Genomic DNA, 16,771 nt, shown 5'->3' on the forward strand with positions numbered 1-16,771 from the left:
GTCTGGTTCCGAAGTCAGGCTTCCTCCCCCTCCAGTGTGACGCCTGTATTCATAGGACTAGATCTTGTCTCTAAAGCTGTATCTCTGGTCCCATCCATGCTCCACAGGCAAGAGTGTCTCCTGAGCTGGTCGCAGGCAAAACTGAGGAAGTGCCACAAAGTTTATCTTTGACAACAGCCAACTCCATTGCAAGTTTTCTTTTTGCCTCCCCTGCAAACTCTCAGCAAGGTGGTGGTTTCATCAGTTCCTGGCTGGCCTTCCCAGTAGCCTCAATGGTACGTTCCTCTGAGTCTATCTTCTTCTCAGTACCTCATACTCTTGATTTCACCCACCACAGTCTCCTTTATTCAAAGCTCACCTACCAATTCTATGTCATGTAATAATGATTAGCGAAACCTTGTACGGTCAAATTAATTACTGACTCGAAGTCACTTCATTAACTAGTTACCTCTGTATGGTCTCAATGTTTTAATGCAATAAAGTACTCATGAATTACTTGCTTAATTAAAAATACATCTTAAAGAAAAAAAGAACAAGGATTATGAGGGTGTGAATTTTGGTGCTATTTTCTGTCAAGTGGGTCTTTCACTGTCCCTCAAATCACACCACATAGGCAGCTATCTACTTTGCTTGGCTTGAATGGCTTGATCACCTCTGAATCATTAATAGCACAGGACACATTTTTTATACTTCAAAAAACTGGAGAAAGGAGGGGAGTTGGGAGGGGGGAGTCCATCTTCTTACTAGGAAACCCCAATATCTGATGACTGATCTAGTTACAAAAATCACTGTTCTGTCTAACTTATCCAGCTGTATGTCCCAGTATTGATATTAAGTCTTCTCCTTAAAGCACAAAACACTTCTCATTTTCCGTTTTTCAGCACAGAGGGATTGAGTACACTGTTGTTACCAAGAGCAAAACCCAGAGTCCAATTTGAAGACCCCGATTTTCACAACATTTTCAAACCCTCTAATCAAGGCTTCTTTCTCTTATCCATATTTTCTCTCTTGCCTCTCTGCTTTTTCTTTCTCTGTACAGTTTGTCTTAACACATGAAGAAAATACTTTTAAAAGCAAAGAGAATAATGGATGGTAATCTATTACAAATGACCTCTTAAAACTGAGATCATTCAATCTGCTTCTTTGAACATACAAAATTGTTTCTCTCTTCTGAAATACTCCACAGCACAGAGATGAGTGTATTCAGATATAATTTCATGTGATTACCCCATAAGAAGAGCTTGTATCCACAACTCTCTATCAGGTCTTGTTAAGCACATAAGTGAACTGCCTTCAAGTAGACCCTGTCCATCAAATCTTTATTTTTCTTTCATGAAGAGTCTACCTTGCAGGCAAACTCTGGTAATGTTGCCTCCCTATTAAAATAGCAAGAAAGGAAAGTTTGAAGTTGGGAGAGATCTGGAAGAATCTTTTTCTTTTTTTAAATAAATTTATTTATTTTATTTATTTATTTTTGGCTGCATTGGGTCTTTGTTGCTGTGCGCGGGCTTTCTCTAGTTGTGGCGAGCAGGGGCTACTCTTCATTGTGGTGCATGGGCTTCTCATTGCGGCAGCTTCTCTTGTTGCGGAGCACAGGCCCTAGGTACGTGGGCCTCAGTAGTTGTGGCACATGGGCTCAGTAGTTGTGGCTCACGGGCTCTAGAGCGCAGGCTCAGTAGTTGCAGCGCACGGGCCCAGCTGCTCCGTGGCATGTGGGATCTTCCCAGACCAGGGCTCGAACCCGTATCCCCTGCATTGGCAGGCGGATTCTTAACCACTGTGCCACCAGGGAAGCCCTGGAAGAATCTTTGTCACAAAAATTTGTCCTATGTCAAATATATTTCCTGAGGAAAATAAAAACTACAAAGCAGGATCCAGGTTCCTTGCATCCTATGGCTCTGTCTCCTTGTATGAACTTGGAATCCTCTGTTAGAACCTCAGTATCTTACCAATAGATGGGGGAAGAGAAAGAAAGTACAGAGGATCATATGAGGGTTGGGCATCATTTCTACCCACATTCCTTCAGTCAAAATTCAGTCACAGAACCAAACCTAACTGTAAGGGAGGTTGGAAATGTAGTCTAGCTGCATACTTAGGAGGTAGAAGTATAACTTGTGGTGAACAAAATGCATTTCTACCTTATTCTCTTAACTGAAAGCAGCAGTGCCAGGAAGAGTTGAAGAAGACATTATGATTTAGATACTGGGAGAAAGTCCAATATCATAGGCAGACCAATGTATTCCACACATAATAGACTGGAAGACAGCGGCAGAAGAGGCAGGCTTAGAGGAGATAGAAAAGTGTCCAGAGGATGGGATGGGCACAGTGACATAAAACCTATGAGCAAACATACTCAGAATTTCAGACAGGGAAGCAGCAGGAATTTGGGAATTCAGTGATCAGTATAGAGCCAAGTCACTCATTTAGTATTTAGAAGATGTGGGGTTTGGAATGGAGGATAAGATTAGGGTCAGATAAGAGCTAGGATGAAATAACCAAGAGCTAGGAATATTATAGAGATGGGGCCTGGGCACAAGGGTAGACAGTCAAGGCAGATCATTTGTGAAGTGACTCCTTCGTAACCAGCATGGTAGACAAGAGCTGTTCAAATTCCTCCTGTCCGAGGTCAGCATTGGTCCTGGAGCAGTTCAGAGACTACAGATAGGGTCAGCTGGGAGGAGAGGCACATGGGAACCTGCTAAGCCCTGCCATGATCTACCCTCAAATGTTACCAGTAACCTTACTCTGCTTCTGGGTCCCAGAAAACAACCCTAACTAACCCTATCTTCCTCACAATGTCCTGGGATGAAACAGGACAATTGAATCAGTTACAAACCCTTCAGAGCATAAAGCAAATGCCCCTCTCAGAGTAGGGAGGACCTAGGACAGCATATTTGCTTCCAAGTGAGAAATAATAATAAAAGTGATAGCTGACATATACAAGACACAGTTCTGGGACTTTAAATACATTTAAACACTTAATCTTGCCAAAAATCTTTTTTACTCCAATTTTACAGATTAAAAACTGAGCGATACAGACTTATGACTTGCTCAAGTAAGTGGCAGAGCTGGGAGGTCTGGCTACAGAATCGATCACCTTAGTTACTATGCATACTGACCTTTTTAGAAAGTCAAATTTGGCCAAAATTTTTTTTTTGTTTGTTTTGTTTTGTTTTGCGGTACGCGGGCATCTCACTGTTGTGGCCTCTCCCATTGCGGAGCACAGGCTCCGGACGCGCAGGCTCAGCGGCCATGGCTCACGGGCCCAGCCACTCCGTGGCATGTGGGATCTTCCCGGACCCGGGCACAAACCCGTGTCCCCTGCATTGGCAGGCGGACTCTCAACCACTGCACCACCAGGGAAGCCCTGGCCAAAATTTCATATCACATTTTGCTTGCTTAAAGGAGGTGTCAGCAAAGATACTTTCTTGCACTTCCCTCCAGAGATCTCATCTACCATTTTGTTTCCAGAAAGCTGTCCTATCCTTTTGGAATGAAGACTGAGTCATGGATCTCCAAAGAATAAGTCACAGACAGTTCACTTCCTCTCAAAGAACGTACACAAATATGCAATAACAAGCTCTGAAGTCTCGTATGTCACAAACAAATGACCGCAGAATAAGAAGAAACCTTAGGGACCAGAGGCCCACCCATTTTAGGGCAGAGAGGCTAAGTAGCTTGCAAAATGTCCCTCAGGAACAAAAGCAAGTTGTCCTAACTTCCATGGTAAAAATACTTGCCTCCTGACTTAAGACCACTTATTTTCTCTACTCAGCATAAGGGGATCATAAGGGTTAAGAACCAGAAACTTCAGATTTTGATATGTGACTGCATTAATTCTTTGGTTGCTAGAGAGACTACGAAAAAGATAAAAGGGTTCAACTACACAGAATTTATTTTCTATGAAATAAGAAATCCAGCATCTTATGTAACTAGTCAGGAATTACACAGCCATATGTTCAGACATTCATTCATTCATCCCAGCATTTATCCATCTATCCATTCAGGCATTTATTCATTCATTTGCTAAAGTATCCACTCACTCCAAAATACCTACTGAGACAAAATTTGTCTCAGTCCTGGGTATTTTTAGCACTTTCAGACAACTATTTTTCTTTCTGCTTGGTTTTCAGATTTTGTTAACAAGCCCAGTGTATGGGATTCCAGTACATTCCATTATAAAATTATCTTAACTATGTTTGGGGAATCAGAATCAAGCCATTAATTATGGAACAGTTCGCAGCTTCCATCCATTAATTCAAAGTAAAGAGGACTATTCACTTAGGAGTATTTCCTTTGTTCCTCAGGGCCTCATTTTTGACCCCAAGGTGTCTTTTACAGACCACATGCTTGGTCTCAAGCCAAACGTGGACAAGGTTCAGTCAACAGTAAACTGCCTTCAGTACCAAAAAAGTACTCAGGTTTCTGCAAATTGTGTCTACGAGAGTTTAAGGCCTTTGTTGTGCCTGTTGAAAAGTACACTCTTTACTGTGACAAAGACATGTATTCTCAGTTTTCTTGGAGGACAGTGGAAGAGGGAGCCCCATATCCTGCTTCCCTATCACCACCAACTGGTTAGTGTTGTTTGTTCAAACACTGCAATTTTACCTTCTGCCCTAAATAATCCTACTTAACGACCCAGGGTTCTTGGAGCTCTAAGAAGTCTAAAATGATTTAGTTCAGCATTTGGTGCTGTACCACCTGAGAACATTATTTGCTGATGGTAATAAGGGAAGGAACTACTCAGGAAAACAAAGCAGGATGTTGAGGTGCCAACATTCTGAATGTTTATTCATGTTTGGATTTACGGATGCAAAGTGTTTTACATGCTACAAATGTTTGTTAAAAACAAGTTGTTACAAATCAATAAATAATACTAGCTACAAGTATTCTCTACTATAAACAGAATAATAAGCAGAAAATAAATAGATGCAACGACTTTGGTACACACGGACATGCGTTTTCTGTCATAAAACTGATAAAAGCACTAACATTTTTAGTTCTTTGTAGTATTTTCCCTTGAGATACAAGTTTTCATTGCACACTTCTTTGCACTCGTCTTACCAGTTCAGGTTGGTAGCATATCAAAGAATTACTGGAAACTGGTTTTCTACTGGGGTCGGGGGGAGGGCTTATTTTCTGCCACGTAGTCATTTATATCTTACAAATGAAAAAGAAGCAAGGTACAAAAATTAGTGTGTGTGATATGTGCTCAAGGTTGGGAATACTGATTGGTATGAAAGGTTCTTAACTAGCTGCTCATCAAAATCATATATAACGGCCATTAAAAACTCCCTTAGCTAGCAGCATGGAAATCATTGGCTTGGTTATTCAAAGAGCAGACAAACAGAATTCCTGGATACTGTTTCCATTCGGGTTTTCCAGTTCGTATGGTTCCAGCTGGCGGTATTCAAAAGTCACACGATTTACATGTTTTCCGCTGGAGACCATGCGCAACACCGTGTTGTCACAGCCAATTTTCATCTGGGCTATAATTCACGGAAAAAGTAAAAGTTTCCCAGCAGGTTAGAAAGGACACAGTCAAACCATTTCTGCCCACGAGATCATTTAAACACGAAGAAAGCAAGGGGATGTAGCTTCCTCTCACATACTCAAACCAAGCATCTGCCATCAGGTGAAACGTGTTTGTTCTCATTCTTATAACGTACAGCTGACCTTGAACGACGTGGGGGGTGCGTGGGGCATTAGGGGTGAGGACCCTCCCCACAGGCGAAAATCTGCCTATAATTTATAGTCTTCCCTCCAGAGCCACGGTTCCTCCAGATCCGAGGTTCCACATTCTCGGGTTCAACCAACCTAGGATCGTGTAGTACTGTAGTATCTACTATTGAAAAAACTCCGCCTATAAGTGAGCCCCCGCAGTTCAAACCACTGTTGTTCAAGGGTAAACTGTATAATTAATTGTAGAATAGTGAAATTAAGCTCAGCCTTTCTCCTCATGTGCAAGAACACTGTTGGTCAAACAAAACTGGCTGCAAAGAGGTAAGAAGATATCTCCTTGTGCTTTTTGCGTTCTCCTACCTGTAAAGCTTTGGTGGTGAAGGCCAAGGAAGGCAAGCATCCGACCTGCTGCACCTTTGCTCTAGTTGGGTCCTCAGGGGGGCAGTGCCGCCCTCTAGGGACAGGTTGGAAATTTGCAGAGGCAGTTTTTGGTTATATCTGGGGGTGCAAGTGGCATTTATTTAGAGGGCAGGGCTGAAGGATGGAGTGTATTGCGGGACATTTATGTAGACTAAAAATATCACCTATTTATTATTTTCTGAGCCTCAGTAATAATTCTGTTTTACATGTAAACAAAAATATCATTTGCATGGTTTAGACATACACTAAGTATACTCATTTTTGTTCTATTGTTCACCTGTACTTTTTATCTCTAATTTTTTTCTGTACTTCTTATATGGAATGGCTTTTGATATCCTTACTTCTCTTAAATCCAATCTTATTCATTATTTTTATAAGCATCTGGCAACATTTATGTATCTTCTAGTACAGATGTGTCTGAGCAGTTATATACTGAAACTGTGTGTGTGTTTAAGGCATTCTTCAAAAATTTTTTTTCAGGTTTATTGAGGTATAGTTGACAGAAATTGTATATATTTAAGGTGTACTACATGATGGTTTTATATAAATATACATTGTGAAATGATCACCATAATCAAGCTAATCAACATTCATTACCTCACATAGTTACCTTTTTTTTTTCTTTTCATTCCCCACTCCCCTCCCTTCTAGCAACCATCTGTTTGTTCTCTGTACCTGTTTGTTTTGTGAAACTCAGCATTTTTATTAAAAATTACTTTTATTTTATTTCTTCAGCCTCAATCTGGTTCCTGAGGCAAGATTTATCTGCCCTACAATAATCCTTTCTGCTGTTTTAATTTTCTCAATCTTTTTTTCCCCACGTCTCTATAAGGCCTAAATTCTGAGAAATGTTATTAACCTTGTATAACAGGTACTTCACAAACATGCACCTGGGTTTAAATGAAGTAAAACAGCCAGATAGAGTTATTTAGGTAAAAGTCAATTTGGAGACATAATAAATATAAACCCTATAATTATTTTAATATAAGCACCAGGAAGTCTAGGCTAAGCTTCTGTGAGGAAGTCCAAAGTTAATTTTTTAAAGTTTTTAAAATAAATTCATTTATTTTTTATTTATTTTTGGCTGTGTTGGGTCTTCCTTGCAGTGCACAGGCTTCTCACTGCAGTGGCTTCTCTTGTTGTGGAGCACAGCTCCAGACATGCAGGCTTCAGTAGTTGTGGCACGTGGGCTCAGAAGTTGTGGCTCGCTGGCTCTAGAGCGCAGGCTCAGTAGTTGTGGTGTACAGGCTTAGTTGCTCTGCAGCATGTGGGATCTTCCCGGACCAGGGCTCGAACCCGTGTTCCCTGCATTGGCAGGCGGATTCTTAACCACTGCGCCACCAGGGAAGTCCCTAATTTTCTTTAAATTGTTTGCAAGGCCATTCTTTTCTGATCTTACTCTGAACTTTAATCTACATAACGTGCCTTATTTCCTTTAGTTAATGCGCATATCATTTATTATTTGACATGATTCCTAATACAATCCATTGTAAAGGGCAGGATACCTAAGAGTTCTTCATTGTCTGAACGACTTAAGAGGGGCTCATGAAAACATGGTGAATTCAAGAAAAAAGTGAAGTCTAAAATGAACCAGTGAGTCAGATAATTCAAGCCTTCACATTATCTTAAGACTGGTTTCAATTATCTAGATAATACAGGCAAAAGTAGTTTTTTGGCCTTAGTCACATCCTTTGAAATCAAGTCATATAATTCATGCACCAAAATTACTATGGCTTCAATTATCTAAATTTTAAGGCATGAGTGTGCTTCAGTTCTTAATCTAATCTTTTTACCCAGCTCAAACGCAGCTCCTTACAGGTGCTCTCCATCAGCCTGGAAGGATCCAGTGCCTCTGAGAGCACACACAAAGGGAGAGAAGCCATGATGCACTGGTTTAAACCAGGGCTCAAGTGTAAATTAGTATAAACTAACGCTCAAGCTTTTAGCAAAGTGGGTTTTTAGAAATCTTTTCCCTTTACCTGTGTACATTAATTCTATTTCAGAGAGATTTTGTTTATTAAGTTCCCAGCATTAGCTCAGAGAGAGAAAATACTGGTTGGCAGACCTGGCTTTAATTAAAACTGGTAACAGCTGATCAAAAGGCTGTCTGATTTGCAGCTTCATTATTTAGTTGGTTAGTGATGTGTGCTTAAAAAGAGGAAGGGGGCTATGGTAAGGGATGAAAGACTGTTCTTCTGTTTGACTTCTGTCTCTTAAAAGATAATCACTGGTTCCTGCATCAGAAGTACAGATAGAGGAGTGACCTTTACAGAAATGTTTTATGTAACCCTCTCCCCACACACTTGGATTTCGTTAATTAATTTGGTCACTAGTCAGCAATTCCCACCCTCCTCACCCCACCCGAGCATAATCAAATGGAAAAGCTTCACTGATCTATAACAAAGAAGACCTGATTCTGTTTGGCGAGAACCAGGTCTTTTATTACCCGTGACCACTTTTAGATCTCAGAATTTACCTGTTTTGCAGTGGTCTTTCAGAGGCTGGTGTTCCTGCTAGAAGTTGGGGACATTCGGCAGTTCTGAGAATTTCTAATAAAGCGTATCACCTTCTAATGTATCAATATTTACTATGAGTAATACACACACATATACATATGTATGGTAAAGTTATTTAGATATTACTTCATTTTTATACTATTACTAATTGACGATACACCCACTATTTGAACAACGGTTTTCAGTCAGTAAAATCTTTAGTCTTGAGAGGAGGAAAGCAGGGACCTTCAAGAAGGTGGACAGAGCACAGAACCAAAAAGCTTTGTCTTTTTCATAGTCGTACTTAGGGCAAACCTTAAACACACATCCTTGTTACTTCATAAGTTTTTCTCCCAGTGTCGGATATTGTGGTCATGCATTCTTGATACTGTGCCTAGGCTCAAATGCAAAATCCTCACAGTTGCTCAATGTGCAAAATCGAAGTTTTTTTGGTGGAACTTGCCCTCCCATGTATAAAAAATTTGAGGCATTTTATTTAAGGAAACAATCTTAATAGGCACATAAATAATAATCAAAGAAATATCTTACCAGGGCCGTGAAAAGGATAGCAGAGATCAGCTAAAGGCATCATCTTGGAAGGGTCGAGTCCAGTTCCTCCCAGCAGCTCCACAAAATCTCCTATTCCCACACAACCTGCTGAGGACTTCTAAGAGAATAAAGCAGCAGAGGAAGATGTATTTAAACCAATTAAGGAAGTCAAACCATTGGACCAATGGCAAGTTGGTGAATTCAGTCAGCTGTAGACATCCCGGCAGCGCCATTTAATTTAACATCCAGGACTCTGGGAAGTAAGACTTTTTAAAGAAAAAAAAAATCATAGGAATTGCTTTTCTAAATCGGCTGAGGAATCATTTTTAAAAATGTATGTGCATTTAAAAAACATTTTTTTATAAGCTCAAGGACTAGAATGATGAAATTGGAATCTGTAAACTCCATATACAATATATGAAAATTGAATCTGAAAATGCTTTGCTTTTTAAATCATTTGGACATACACAATGAATTATTTGAATTTCTTCATGCATGCAGTCAGAGTTTGTTTTTTTTTTTTTTTTTTTTTGCGGAACGCGGGCCTCTCACTGCTGTGGCCTCTCCCGCTGTGGAGCACAGGCTCCGGACGCGCAGGCTCAGCGGCCATGGCTCACGGGCCCAGCCGAGAGGCACGTGGGATCCTCCCGGACCGGGGCACGAACCCACGTCCCCTGCATCGGCAGGCAGACTCTCAACCACTGCGCCACCAGGGAAGCCCTTTCCTCTTCTTTATAAAAGACTTTTTCTGCTATTGAGACAATTCTTATCCTTTCTGATAAGGATTTAGACTAGTTATAAGAATATTAAAAAAAGAAGAGACCCCTCATTTGGGGCTCAAATTAGCTAGAGTTACCATCAACTTTCTCCTTCCAACTAAAATAAACTTATTTCGGGCTTCCCTGGTGGCGCAGTGGTTGAGAGTCTGCCTGCCGATGCAGGGGACACGGGTTCGTGCCCCGGTCCGGGAAGATCCCACATGCCGCAGAGCGGCTGGGCCCGTGAGCCATGGCTGTTGAGCCTGCGCGTCCGGAGTCTGTGCTCCGCAATGGGAGAGGCCACAACAGTGAGAGGCCTGCGTACCGCAAAAAAAAAAAAAAAAAAAAAAAAAAAAAAAAAGATTTAAAATAAACTTATTTCAAGCTACTCAAAATAAGTATGTAGTCAAGACTTTGTGTGATGTACTGTAACCACCTTTTTCTGCTTCCCTTCATCTTTTCCACACTGTGTCATCCACAGCAATTCCTGTGCTTCACTTTCCCACGCAAACAAAGCAGACCCCCTCTCAGCCCCAAATGTCACAGTTTGGGCCACCGATTTCCCGTGATCAGGGCTGGCCTTGTGATCGTGCCACCCGTGCCCACAGGGCTCACATTTACAAGGCCTAGTACTTGGCTTAATGCTCTGCTGTCACCATTTTGAAATTCCTAATAATTTTAAAATAAGGTCCCTGTATTTTCATTTCGTACTGTCCCCCCACAAATTATACAGCCAGTTTTGCCTGTGATCCTCTTCTTCATGAGACATAGCCATCAAGAGATCTAGCGGAATGTGGCAAGGTGCTTAGAAGCTAAACAGATAGACCATGCTACATAGGGACCAAAATCTAAAACAGAGAATGTAAAACACACACATACATAAGCGCACACAGTCCAACATTTGGAAGATATTGAAATGCAACTGGAACTAAACAACCAATAGAAAATAATACAACAGCAACTCTTTGACTAATGAAAGGAAGCAGGTGTGGGTATATATATTTAAAGCACCTACTCTGTTCTGGGTTCTATGCTTAGGTATCTTACACGTAATTTCATCAATGATGAAATAGAGGGTTAGTTAGCCCCACTGTGTACAGGGCTCATTTTCTTGTATGAAGAGTTGAATAAGCCATATAGAGGTAAAGGGAAAAAAATGTAATTGCCTTTCCCTTGAGTAGAGGGTGTCCAGGGGGAACATGTCTTAGACTAAACATTCCACCTGGTTCTATAGGTTCCAAATTTCACAGGAGGAGGTGAAGGGGAAAAGGCAGGCTCAGGAGAGAGAAATGGGAAATAAGAAGTTGGGAAGAAATGGAAGCTAAAATGAAGGGAACAAGACCAAGAAACAAGGAGGTTGGGAGCACATACTTTTTGGCGTTCAGTGACTTTCCTCTCCTCTTTCCAAACCTCTCAGCTGTTCTTATAAACAACGGCAGAAGCTGAGTTGTGTAGGGACCTCTGGGGTTCAGCTGCTCAACAGTAACCCCCGAGAATTCTTTGTTGAGGTTCTATCTCCCTGGACCAAGTCACTCTCATCTCTTGCCTAGACTATGACAATGGCCTTTTAGGTGCACTGCTGCACCACCCTGGCCCCTACAGCCCATTCATCATCATTCATGGAAGCCAGAATGACCTTTAGGTAACCGTCTCCTTCCCATCGTGGACTTTGTCAATTACTTTGGTCATGAGGCCAGCAATTCCCAATCACTCTCACCCCTCCTGAGCATAATCAAATGGATTATGTCACTTTCCTGCCTGAACCCCTTCGGTGGTTTCCCACTGAAAATAAACTCAAACTCTGTAATATTACCTGCTGGGCTGTCCACCCCCTGGCCCTGCCTGTCTGCCTGATGCTGTATGATACCACTCCCCCTCTACTTTTCCTTCTTTCCATTTCTAGAACTCAGCAAGCCCATTCCTGCCTCTGAGCCTCTGCACTACTGTTGCTCTGTTCCCAGCTCTTCCTGTGGCTGCTGGCTCCTTCTTACCTATCACTGAAATCTCACTTTACTTTAAATGTCTCCTTCTCAAAAGATTTCTTTCTTGACCATCTCATCTCAAGTAGCTGCCTGCCCCTCACTCTACTCCCTTGTCCCCAGCCACCACTCTGTTTCATTTTCTGTAGGGCACTCACCACTATTTGAAATACATTATACTTTTGCCTGTCTCATCCCACTAGAATACAGGTTCTATGTGAGTAGGACCTGTTTTGTTCATTGCTAATTTCCTGCATCTAGAAGAATGCCTTGCACATGGTAAGCACTCAAAGAATATTTTGTAAAGCAATAGATACCTAGAACACTGCAGACTTCACATTTTTTTAAGTGGTAAGCACCAAGTATACTCCTCGTAGCCAAAGATAACTAAAGTGCAGATCTCTCAATCTATCACACTTGCCATCTTCTATATTAAACATCAAGAATGACATCCGAAAAATCTCAAGCCTATAAGGCTAAACCAAAGACATCTACTTGGGCTTCCCTGGTGGCGCAGTGGTTGAGAGTCTGCCTGCCGATGCAGGGGTCACGGGTTCGTGCCCTGGTCCAGGAAGATCCCACATGCCGCAGAGTGGCTAGGCACGTGAGCCGTGGCCACTGAGCCTGAGCGTCCGGAGCCTGTGCTCCACAACGGGAGAGGCCACAACAGTGAGAGGCCCGTGTACCACAAAAAAAAAAAAAAAAAAAAAAAGACATCCACTTATCCTGGCCTTTATCAAAGGATTATTCTTCCACTAAGGTTCAACTTTAAAAAATAGGCACTGGCCTATGAATTTAGGGCTTAAATGAAATTGGATTTACTGCTTTTCTCAGCCCTAATCCTATTTATTTGGTTTTCACTGCAATCTTTCTGATTAGGAAGTATGACTATCTTTGATGCCAGCAAATGCATGAGCTGTCTTAACCTAGGCATATGAGAACATAAAAGGAAATGAGGATGACTCAAAGGAAACAAGCTACCAGTGCAAATAAATGTGGTCATGCTCAGCATTAATCGTAAAATCCATACAGAAGTTCATGGGGGAAAAAGTTGATGGGGAGTCTCAACTAATGTTTTGTTGCAAAATGTACGGAATTAAATGTAATGCAAAAAAACGCTTCAAAACTTTACTGTATTTTGCAATATAAAAATCCAGTTTTGTATTTTATGCTACGCTTAGCATTCCTTCATAACACAGTCTGTCAATGAGATACTTCCTTCATGTCAAAAGAAAATTCCAATAATCAGAAAAACAGCTGTGTAGATGACTCACACTAGGTTCTGCTAGGAGATAATTTTTGTAAAAGAGGCAAGTACAAGAGAGTTCAATTGTAATTATATGTCACAACTTTGCCAACTGAAAGCATTTCTAACATCACAAGAAAAGTATTCAAGTAGTCAGAAGAGGCACCTGAGTATGCAACTTGCAGTATAACGGAAATAGAAGAGGAGTTTATTAAAGCAGCGGGGGCAGGCTCGTGTGAGTTCTAACCGCCAAACAGAAGGACATACTACACCAGTTCACCACATCTGCCCTGTATAGTTACTTTGGCTCTGAGAAAGCTGAGGTCTTAGGGAGTGACTGGGAAGCAAATAAGCAACTCACCTTTAATTGCAGACCATTTAAGTGTCCCAGGGTGAGATCAGATATTTTGATCACCACAGGATAAATTATGGAGAAGCTGCAGTTGCGATGCTTATGTGGCACGACCAGAGTAAACCTTCCATTTGGGGTCTGGGAGATGACATTGCAGGCTTTGTAGAAAAACAAAATCACATTTTCACCGCTTGGTATGCTGGGCTTTTATAGAAATTTATCTCATCCTTATTCTAAGCTCCTATTCATGGTCTAGGGGCTTGTGGCCCAGAAGAGAGTACTTATCACAAAGGTGATTTGGAGAAAGGAAGGAGCTGGGGAATAAAAAGCACCAGTGATGTATGGACATTGTCAGGAGGCCCTGGCTGCAAGGGGACTTCTGATCGTAATCTCAGGGGGTCACCTTGTTTATAACACTCACAAGACATAAATTAATAACCAACCAAACAATACTAGCTGGTAGAAGTTCTAGGAACACTTCATTAACTAGGGTCCAAGTTCAAGCTGGGAGCCTGGAAGAATCAAGGCTTAAAGGTAAGGCCAGAACTCAAACCCTGTCTGTCTGAAACCTTTATTAACTGAACTTGGAGCTACATGTTACTTTTGAGATAATAAAGTGAAGAAACATTAAACTAGTTACAAAGTAGGCTGAGAAAAATACAAAGCAGGCTTATGTCTGATAAATATTTCCTGGGTGTTAAGTTGACTAATAGGTAAATTTAAAATGTTTACCTACTCCCAAGTCTTTCTGAAATTTTGTTTTGTATCTCAAGACTAGACTTACAATAAATTTATTCTTCTAGCTATGAAACTAGAAGCATCAGAGTTTGTACTTTTTTTGGCCAGTTATGGGACAAAAGTTTCTGATTGATCAGACTATGTCAGAACTACCTTTTGCTTCCATCTTATATTTTTAATTACACTTAATTTCGAAAAGAACTGAAATTCCTTGATGATTCTAGAAGGTTTCTGATATCTAAGCAAACAGGATATAGGAGAAACAGTTCATGTTGTCCTCTAGTGTTATTCTGCTCCAGTCCTCAGAAACAGCCATTTTGGGGGGCTTCTTTCAAAAAGTGCTTTTTTTTATTTTTTAAAAACAAAATTTGGGAGATCAGTCAGTACATTATTTTTTGGCAGATTAGGTAGGCCCCATTCTTCAACCACATGAAGTGTTAATAATACTATTGTATACAACCAAAAATGAATGTTTTCCTGATTTTTTTAATAAACATTTTCCTCTTAATGGGGAAGAAATAATAAACAGATGAATGAACTCATTCTGATTAAGATAATGTGTTTTAGGCCTGGGCTATTCAGCTTTATAGCATCTATTTGTGTATCCACCAGAAATGAACTAAATTAGAGCAATGGGTTCAGACTCAGAAGGCAATGTTGAGGTCCTCTGGTCCAACCCTCTGCTCAGGGCATGAAATCTGTCTACACATCCCAGATATGTAGTCTTTCAGCCTTCACCTAAATATCTGTAGGACTGCAATTTCATATCTGATCCCTCAAGCTTATCCAGATCAATGGAATGACTTGGAGGGATTAAAGTTTGTCACTGAATACATTGTAGTAGCTCAGGAGATCAGAATAAGACTGGAGAAAAAATAGAATTCCAGCCATCATAAATTAGTATCTTACCTAGCCTGGTAAATAAATTAAAAACTGCTTTGATTTTCATAATAATGAATTGGAAATATCCTTTAGATCATTTCTAATTACAAAAGAATTTCCATTCAAATACTTCCTCACTTCAAATTTCTTAAGTCTGTGCAGTGATGCTACCTTTGAAAAGCATAACTGACACTCTCTCCCCCCAAGTCCTGCCTTCCAACTAAGAAGACATTTAGTCCACTTACGAAAGAGGTTAGGATCTGTCTTTATGGTTAATGTGAACCCATTTCCTGGTTCATGGACCCGGAAGAAGATCATGGCCACGTTCTGGGAGGATCTGATGCTCCTTCTGCTAAGACCACTCTCACAGAAATCTATGTACCGCTCAGTCATGGGGAGAGGGTGATCCTGGGAACTGGGGAACTTCTCCCCCTTGAGAATCCAACCATCAAATACCTTCCAACAAAAAATACAGACAAAGATGATCACTTTCATCAACTCCTGAAGTCATAGGTGTGTTGAAAAGGGGGAAAAGGTTATCCAGCCACGGGCCTTCGGTCATAAGTGAGGAATAGACAGCCCACACCCCCCTGCACCCCCCTTCTATTTGTATATATTTTGACTGTGAGGGTTGTTTGCAAGTCGCATTATTATTTAATTATTGCTTTTTTCCCCTTTATAAACTCTAACATTTCCAAAGTAAATAAACTTTCTTATACTTTATCATTTCAGCCACCTTGGTAAATGAAACTACAGACGATATACATTTTTGTGTTGGTCATATTTTCCACACATCCTACCTTCAGAAGAATTCCACAGGAACACAATTTGGGTTTCAGTTTTTCTCTTTCCTCATTAAAATATGAACAAAATTTCTCAAAAATAGCAAGAGGAAAAACTGGAGCAGCAACTTTACCTACCTGCCGATGGTTATACACACCCATTTTCCTCATTTTTTTACTCTTACCACATATTAAAATATCAAGAACTACTTTAACACTTAGACGATAATGGCTGGTATGCAAGTTTGGAATATTTTCCTTCACTTGTTGAAGTTTGTAGTTGGCGGGACAAAAGGTCAGTCTATTGACTTTACCCTTAAAATCACCACAGGTCTCCAATTTAATGAGTCCAACCTAGTTCACGTTAGTAAAATTACCAGCTACAAATTATTTCACCAGATCAGTCCTCTTCTATGGCGTTTGACAGGTTCCAAAATAATTCCACTTTGGGATTTTAATCATATTCATTTTAACTGGACTGGAGAAGTCCAGCATCCATCCCAAGCTGACCCGTTAGACTCATGGAGAACTGGGAGTGGGGACTTTTCCGCGCCTTCCACCTGCCTCAGACTAGATTCCTTCTCAGCAACCTTCCCTGCAGCCAGTGCCCTTCTGCTCCAAAATCAGGTCACCCAGGCATTGAAGACAGCGTCTGGGAGCCTGAAACAGCTCCACAGAGAAAGGGACCAGCAGGAGCAAGGCGGGCTCAGATCTCAAACATGTGAGGTCGCCTTCTAATCAGGACCTCGGGTTCAGCGGACCCGAGGGCTCGTACTAGTTGGTTTGTACCCCTTTTCACCTGCTCCAAATTGCAACACAGTGGTTCGCGCCACGAGTTCTAGTCTTTGGAAGCGCCCGGGACCGAGAGCGCACAGGGATGAATTTAAA

The 16,771-nt window shown here is 41.1% G+C and overlaps 1 protein-coding gene across 2 annotated transcripts in view; it reads right to left on the reverse strand.

Moving 5' to 3' along the window:
• Positions 1-4,764: 4,764 nt before the first annotated feature.
• CRHBP (corticotropin releasing hormone binding protein) overlaps positions 4,765-16,771 on the reverse strand; it is a 105,405-nt gene continuing 93,398 nt past the window's right edge. For both annotated transcript variants that reach the window (XM_032628654.1, XM_032628655.1), the window contains 4 exons: positions 15,347-15,557; positions 13,491-13,639; positions 9,147-9,264; positions 4,765-5,489 (listed from right to left, as the gene is read on the reverse strand). In XM_032628654.1, the coding sequence (XP_032484545.1) occupies positions 5,332-5,489; positions 9,147-9,264; positions 13,491-13,639; positions 15,347-15,557 (636 nt within the window). In that variant the 3' untranslated portion in view covers positions 4,765-5,331. The remainder of the gene's footprint in view (positions 5,490-9,146; positions 9,265-13,490; positions 13,640-15,346; positions 15,558-16,771) is intronic.

The sequence above is a fragment of the Phocoena sinus genome, chromosome 3 (assembly GCF_008692025.1).
Source record: "Phocoena sinus isolate mPhoSin1 chromosome 3, mPhoSin1.pri, whole genome shotgun sequence".
Classification (NCBI taxonomy): Eukaryota; Metazoa; Chordata; class Mammalia; order Artiodactyla; family Phocoenidae; genus Phocoena; species Phocoena sinus.